The sequence below is a fragment of the Acartia tonsa genome, chromosome 12 (genome assembly GCF_053477335.1).
Source record: "Acartia tonsa isolate MP-2025a chromosome 12, ASM5347733v1, whole genome shotgun sequence".
NCBI classification, from domain to species: Eukaryota; Metazoa; Arthropoda; class Copepoda; order Calanoida; family Acartiidae; genus Acartia; species Acartia tonsa.
The window spans coordinates 25,650,772-25,659,110 of NC_137271.1; the positions used below are offsets into that span (position 1 = coordinate 25,650,772).

Genomic DNA, 8,339 nt, shown 5'->3' on the forward strand with positions numbered 1-8,339 from the left:
TTTTTAAATATGACATTATTATAATTATTTTGATAAAATTAAGAACAAAATTCACTTCGTCTCAAAATGATATTTTTAGTAGCGAATCTACTCTATAATTCGCTATATCTGTCCGTCAGTCAGTCAAGCTAAATTTTTGTAAATAATATCAAAACTAATATATTTTGGTCTGAGCATCCAGTATGTATTTTACTTTGACGGTCATTCTGTCAGTATCATACAAAATATAAATATTAAAAACTATAAAGATACGTGAGAGAGGTTTCATGATTTTTTTCTAATAAATATATTCTTTATTTTATCATATGCTCTTTAAATCTCTTTGTCCATATTCTTATCCATGATTTTTTGTGCTTTGCTTCTTATGGGTGTTGTTATCTTTGTTTAGCTTTCAATTTCCCAATGATAGTAGCTGTCTATAGTGCCCTAGCAAATTGGGGATAGATGTCACTGCTTACCTACTCTATTGACGTCAGGAAAAACCCTATACCCCATCTCTTTTCTAGGGAGTTTTTTTCTCTTCTCTTTCTCTGTGCCTTTGCGTTGACGTCAATAAAATTGATAGGCCAAAAGCTGAGACATCTATCCCCATTTTCATAGGGCAATAAATACATCTACCCAATAATATTATGATTTAGATGAGTTTTTGGAGGATTTGTTATCAATAGAACTGACTACAATATCATCAACTACTACTACTACAAGTACGTCTACAGTAGCAAGTACTGACAGATCAACGGAAGCTAAGCCAGAGCGGAAGAAGTTGACTGCCGGCGATCTGTTAAAGGTATACTTCTCCGGGATCTAAAGGGATAAGACAATGATTGATAAATTTTTGTACATACCCAATGATGGTACAAAAAATTACCTCTTCTGTAGATTGCAATTAGTGGTTGAAAAAAAAATTTAATAAAAGTACCCAAAGTTTTCAAGCCAGCGTGTTTATAAAACTTTGTATACCATTGTATTTTACAGTCTACTATCTCCTCTCTCTCCATGATTATATAGCTAAGTCGTTTTTTTTTTACTATCCGCGGAAATCAATGCGTAAAATAACTATTCCATGATTTTATTTCAGTTATGTTTCTTGAACAATATTGGATGTGATTTTGATTATGAGGAAGCAATGACAGGTAAATGAAGATGCCTTGGCCTAGAAACAGGCCTTATCCTTAAACAATGCACAAATCGATATATTATTACTTGGTTGTTGCACCTGATTTTCATGTAATCTAATATGGTCATACTCGCAGCTGGCCAAAATGATAAAACCCACAATACACTCTTATATCCCATCATATTCCCTCCTAAAAATGAACAAACTGACCAATAAATGAGGTCCGTATTGACAACCTAAATAGACGAAACATTGTCCCTGTCTTATTTATGATAATTTAGTTTTAGTAAATTACTCATTTATTCTAAATTTAGCTACAGTAAATATCACTTTTATGCTTAATTAAGTTTCAGTAAAAAACTTATTTATGCCTAATTTGGTTTTAGCGAATAACTCTTTTATAAAGCGTAGCGTTTATATACGGTTAGCTCTTTTAGTTTATTCAGACATGTTAGAATTGCCCTATCAATTTCAAACCTTGCATGATGATTCCTATAACAGTTAGCTACGATTTAGAAAAATAAGTATCTCTATAATCGTTACCAGAATGTCAGTACGTCCATTCAAAACATTTTAATTTTTAACCTTTTTGACAACAATTTATGACAAGTTACAATGTTATAAGCAAAGTATATCTATAATCAAGTCTGAAAATTTAAGTATGTCCTTAAACACGATTTAGCAGGTTTACAACAAATTTACTTACAATTTTGTTTCGACTTATACATTCATATTCAGCTTATTCAGTTCTGACACTCTACAAGTGTGTATGTTCGTTTGTCCTAAAATTTTAGAGCTTTGCTTTTATGAATGTTGTAATCCTTGTTTCCATGTTAAGCACGGCCTACAACACTGAGTACAACTACAACCACAACAAGAAGAACAACAACCAAAGCCGCGGATAATTCTGGATTAAGTAAGATTTTAAATCAATTTTGTCAAATTGTTTTCTCGACCACAGAACCCCTCTCCCCACTTTATTTTAAATAAATATGAAATGGGTGGCGGTAGTTTTGTGCATTAGAGTTATACACGCCGAGGGTATAATTTCTAGAAAGCAAACTTTATCCCAAAGAATTCAACTATTCATAGCTAACTCATTATAGGTTTTTTTTTTCATGTGCCTCAAGCTAGACTAGTAAATACACAGTAAAATATACCCAAGAAAAGATTTGTTTGAAAATGCAATTATATATAGCTGACTCATTATGCGAACTAAATGAAAAAAATAGGTCCTTTCCTACCAAAATCTGTACACAATTTAACCAATGACATGTCTCGAGTGTTCTTATTGGCTGATTTAAAGAGTGTGTCTCTATTATCTCTATTATATTGTTTTTAGCGGTATGCAAAACCTTTTTTCTACTATTAGCACAAGCCGCGCAGTTTGAATTTTTAAAATATTTGCATTTTTGCACATCCTTTAAATTAATCTTCAACAATAAGACACTTTGAAACAACCGTTTGTAAGGCATAATTTGTTGAAATAGTAATATTTAAATATTTGAAAAATAAATGTTATATTTCATGTAATTGTATTTTTTTCTATGCATAAATAAGATTTAAAAAAGACATTTCTCTTGAAACGCCCTGTACAAATTATTGTGTCCGAAACCCCATCTAAAGTAATAAATCTATTTGATTTAAAAACTTTATTCTTAGGTGCGGAGGAGAAAGTGAGATTATGTTTCACATATTCTATTTGTGATGAAGAACAATTTGCAGGAGAAAATCATAAAATATAAATAAAACAAAATTGAAAACATCCATGAACGCGACGACGCTCTATTATCGGAAGGAAGGACAAACTCTTTTAATTTAGAAAGCAAGAAAATCATTGATTTTTAAACAAAATTGTATATAATTTTGTTTCATTATTGCGTAAATACAGGATACAGTAAAAGGACATACTTTCATATTTATGAGTTGATCATATAGGTGCCTAGCGGACGGATCGACGGACGGACTGACCCTAATTTTAGAACAGTCTACTGTTAACAAGCATAATAATTCAGTCCAATATGTAAAATTTTCTTCATTACTAAAAATGGATTGAATCCTTCAAATTTCTTATAGAAGCTATGACAGGGGCGTCCAAGCTTTTTATTTTTGGGGGGGGTAAAATTTTTTTAAGGGGGGGGTAATTCGGTTTTGGGGGGGGTAAAATGGCGCGCGAAGCGCGCCGCAAATTTTTTTTACCCCCCCCAAAATTTTTACCCCGGGGGTAAAATTTGCTTGGGGGGGGGGGTAATTACCCCCCCTGAAATCTGTTGCCAGGGGTAAAATTTGTTTACCCCCTCCAAAATTTACCCCCGGGGTAAAATTTTTGGGGGGGGTAATTTAAATTTTATCAAAAATTTAGTATTAAAAATTTTTTTTTGTTAGAGATTTTCTATTATGGGGGGAGTATTTACCCCCCCAAAATTGTTTGGGGGGGGTAAATACCCCCTCCTAAATGGTTATGGGTGCCTACGGCACCCCCAGGGTAGGGGTAAATTTTAAATGGGGGGGGGGTAAAATGAAAAAAATTTTGGGGGTGCCTACGGCACCCCCAAATTCGTTTGGGGGAGGTAATCGCCCCATTACCCCCCCCCCCCTTGGATGCCTATGAGCTATGATACAAACAAGGATGACAACATCAATAAAAGCAAAGCTCTTAAATTAGACGTTATGGAAAACGAACATACAGTCTAATCTAGTGTCAATACCTAAAAAGCTGAATATTTATTTTTAGGTACAAACAAAATTCTTTGTAAATGTGATGAAATGATCATACATTAGGACATACTTACATTTTAGGACTTGATTATGGAGATGCTTTTAATATTGTACCTTGTTGTTCTGTATGTCAATATTCCAAAAATCAGATTAATAGGAAAGAGATATCATTCAAAAACATGTTGTCAAAAAAAGTTAAAAATCAGCATTACATATAATTTTTAAATATGATTTACAGAGCTAGAAGAGAGAAAGCAAGGAGAAAGGTATATTTATCAAGGACAAAATAATATGGCGTTGCTACATAAGACCTAAAAGACACAATAACAAAAGACTTAATACAAAAGATCTAATCCTACAAAATACCCAATCCTATTCAAGACCCAAATCAAAAGACCCAATCCTACAAAAGACCCAATTATAAAGGACCTTAAACAATACACCTAAACCTAAAAAAGACCTGATCCTACAAAAGACCTAATCCTATAAAAGACCTGATCCTACAAAAGACCTAATCCTATAAAAGACCTGATGCTACAAAAGACCTTATCCTACAAAATACCTAATCCTACAAAAGACCTAATCCTATAAAAGACCTGATCCTACAAAGTACTAATTATACAAAAGGCCTAATCTTAAAAATGAAATAATAAATAGACTTAAAATCACCCTGGTACCCAAAGTTTTATAACCACGTTATATTCTTCGCTGGCATAAAAACTTTTGATACTTTTATTAGATTTTGAATTTTTAGTTTCAAACTAGTTGTGTCCAAACATTTCAACCAATAAATTTATTTGACTGAAGGGGTAATCTTGTTTATTATAATAAAGCGAAATAACTGAATTTGAAAGAATTTCTATTTATCAAAATGTTTTTCCACTTAGACAAACTGAAAAATCTGTTAGCATCGTATTACAGACAATTTCCCACGAATATAGCAAAAATATAAAATAGCAAAACTGGTTTAATTCTTATAATTTTAATTTTGTATGTCCTCGAAAAGCTGTCTATAAAACGATGCGATCAATAATTATTATTCAAGGTTTATAACTGGTTATATCCAGCGGAAATGAATATATTTTTAGTTTGGTTCGACAGCCGCGGATAGATGAGGAACCTATTTTGATAACTACTACAACTACAAGGTATAACTATATATGTAGAAGAGAAGCTACGCTACCAAAAACGACAAAGTTTGAGGGGGTAAAGGGATGTTTGTTTACCCCCCTAAAATTAGTGGATACGCCCCTAGAGGTCTCTAGCGGGACGCAAAAAGTTATCTTTTAAATTAATTTTAAGATCAGCTATTAACAAGAAATACAAAAAAAAGCTGATAAGCGGCGCTAGTTTCGTAGAACATGATTTCTAGGCGATTTCTCTTGGGAGGGGGGGGGGGGAGGAAGTGTTGGTATCCTTCGCAAAATAGTTATACACCTGCCCAGAACCTATTGGAAGCTACATAGTAAAGGAGAACCGTATTAGTTCAGCAGTTAGCGAGATCTTTCGGTACACACAGACAGACAGACAAACACCCACGCAGATACAAAGAGATCCTGTTACTTTATTATAAGCAGGGAAAAGTGATTCTGACAAACAATTCTGAGTAAAAATATCCCCACAACCCACGTCCCTTATTGCTCCAACAAAATATATGATTTTCGGCAATTTCAAATCGAATTAATTGGCTGAATAGTAGCCCCTGATTTTAAGGACTAGCGGCTACGCCCCTAGAGGCCTGAAGGGACCCAAGGGAAAGCAATTCTTATTTTATTGTTCTTGTTCTTTTTGTAAAAATAGCGTAGCAACTATATAGATGTATAATGTTTAGAAGGACGACAACGACAACAGAAAGTGAGAGCTATAAAGAGCTAAAGGTAAATACACTGGTACTCAAAGTTTTATTACTATAAAATTTTGGATACTTTAATTTATTGGTTCGTTTTAAACTATAAGGGTTTTTAACCAATTGTTTTGATCTAGAGAAGGGGTAATTTTGTTTATTATGATTGGGGATTTATACTTGTTTATCGACCATTGTCTTGTCGTTAAAATTCCTGGGTAAAAGATCAATCTTATTAGTAGCAAAGCTTCTCTATGATTTAACATGACTGTCTGTCTCTCTCGTTCTTACTTGTCTCTTTTATTTCTCATTTTTTCTTATCATTACAATGGGTTGTACAAACTATTATTGGGTTGTACAAACTAAAAGTGGCCTAATCTGAAAATGGGGTATCAGTGGTCGATAGGCAGTTTTTGGGAAAGCACCCAAAATTCTTATTTTTTTTTCAGGAAAGAGCGGCGCTTTGCTTCTGGAAAGGAATTTGTTAACTATTTTCATACCAATTAAAAATAAAATAAAATATCATTGTGGGTCAGAACCGGTTTGTATCCAGCGGAAATCAAGCTGATACTGATCCGTAATGGAAAATATATATACCTACTTAGTTTTAAGTTCAACTTAGGATTAAGATAAGTTTTATTTTTTTTATAAAGTAAAGTATACAGATTAGATCGGGTCGATTTGCAATCTTTTTTGGATTTTCACATTAGTAGACATTGGCAGGGGTTACTGGGCCAAAATAAAACCCTGTGAAACTTGAAAGGGGTTTTTTATTCCAAAAACAACGGGCGCGCGGGGGGTATAAAAAGTGCCCGCCCCCTTATAAAAACAAAAATTTAAATGCCTTAAAACACAGGCATGTTGCAAATCAAAATGACCGCTTTGAAATGCTGATTACAAATCTGAAAACCGTTTTGAAAAATATTGCTCCTAGTTGGAATAAGATCTCATTAAGTACCTAAAAACAGCTGATTTAGTCAAAATTGTTTATTTTGGTATTATTTGAAAATCATTTCAGACTGAAACAATATTTTTCAAAACGGTTTTCAGATCTGTAATCAGCATTTCAATGCGGTCATTTTGATATGCAACATGCCTGTGTTTGAATGAATTTCAATTTTTGGTTTTATAAGGGGAAGGGCACATTTTATACCCCCCGCGCGCCCGTTGTTTTTGGATTAAAAAACCTCTTTCAAGTTTCACAGGGTTTTATATTGGCCCAGTAACCCTTGCCAATGTCTACTAATGTGAAATTCTAAAATCGACCCACCCTAATACAGATCTATACCAAAATAAAAACTTAAAAAAATACCTATCTTAAACCCAATAAATATATGTATACCATATTCCAGTATGGCTAAGGAAACCGATTAATTTCCCACGAATTAAAACTCAGCCATACTGAAAAATCATGTATAGCATAGTAATACAGACAATTTCCCACGAATATTAAAAACAAAACTGGTTTTGATTTTGTAACTTTTCATTTTAATATCTGTGGAAAGCTGTCTATAATACGATGCGATAAATAAATATTATAGTTATTTTTACATATCATATTAATAATGTAAAGTACAGTATTAAAGAAATTTTACTTATTATTAAGCATTTTAAAAATATGATAATAATTTAGTCACTGTAACTTTGTTTGTATTTGTTTTTTTAGTGCCAAATCTTAGGTTATGAAATTAAATTTTACTTTAAAGTCTAAAATTAGAATTATTATGAGGTTTGGTGAATTTTTATTTGGAATTTTTGTAATAAAAAAAACTTTAATATTAATCGGAATATATAAAACATATATGGTTCGAATTTTGATTTTATAACAGATTTTTTCTGCTTAACATTTAAAGCTTCAAACCGTTTTTAAATAATCTAGTGTAGAATGTGATTTTAAAAAGTATTTTTTATTTCTCCAAAGTATAAATAGCCGTTGAAAATATTTTTCACTTTAAATCTTTTTTAAGCTAAAATTTAAAAAGAATGATATTATTATGAAAATTTGAAGAAATGATTTATTGCGAATCACTATGTAACCTATGTTCCAGTATGGCTTCGAACCAATAAGTATCCGTTGGATTAGAACCGGTTCTAAGCCATATTGAAAAATAATGTATAACATCGAAATGCAGAAATTTTCCACGAATATATAAATAAAAATCATGAAATTAAAACCAGTTTCTTAGCCTGGGACTTCAGTCCCTTAGGGCTAACAAATCTGTATTTAATCTTTTTAATTTTAATATCCGTGGTAAACTGTCTATACTACGATGCGACAAATAACTATTAATTCATATTGTTTTAATATAAGTATGTTTATTAGTTGTATTATGATCACTTCATAGTTGCTATAAGAAGCTGTGTTTAGTGCCCTAGGAAAATGGGGATAGATGTTACAGCTTTTGGCCTACCCATCTATTGACGTCATAGTAGAGGAAAAGAGAAATGGAAGGTGGAAAGAAACCCCCTAAAAAAGAGATAAATGACGTCAATAGAATATGTAGGCCAAAAGTAGTGACAACTATCCCAATTTTGCTAAGGCACTTTAGACAGCTGCAACACTTTATAATTACTATAATTAAAGTATTTTATATTAGTTGTATTGTGAACACTCCCAGGGCCATTATAAGAACTTTTATGAAATATATATTTTATCATGTA

General features: G+C 32.3%; 1 protein-coding gene across 3 annotated transcripts in view; it reads left to right on the plus strand.

Moving 5' to 3' along the window:
- Positions 1 to 8,339, plus strand: part of LOC145334786 (uncharacterized) — a 42,446-nt gene extending 34,107 nt beyond the window's left edge. For all 3 annotated transcript variants that reach the window (XM_080180390.1, XM_080180391.1, XM_080180392.1), the window contains 8 exons: positions 639 to 787; positions 1,079 to 1,133; positions 1,956 to 2,033; positions 2,780 to 2,839; positions 4,071 to 4,101; positions 4,924 to 4,983; positions 5,667 to 5,712; positions 6,128 to 8,339. In XM_080180390.1, the coding sequence (XP_080036516.1) occupies positions 639 to 787; positions 1,079 to 1,133; positions 1,956 to 2,033; positions 2,780 to 2,839; positions 4,071 to 4,101; positions 4,924 to 4,983; positions 5,667 to 5,712; positions 6,128 to 6,166 (518 nt within the window). In that variant the 3' untranslated portion in view covers positions 6,167 to 8,339. The remainder of the gene's footprint in view (positions 1 to 638; positions 788 to 1,078; positions 1,134 to 1,955; positions 2,034 to 2,779; positions 2,840 to 4,070; positions 4,102 to 4,923; positions 4,984 to 5,666; positions 5,713 to 6,127) is intronic.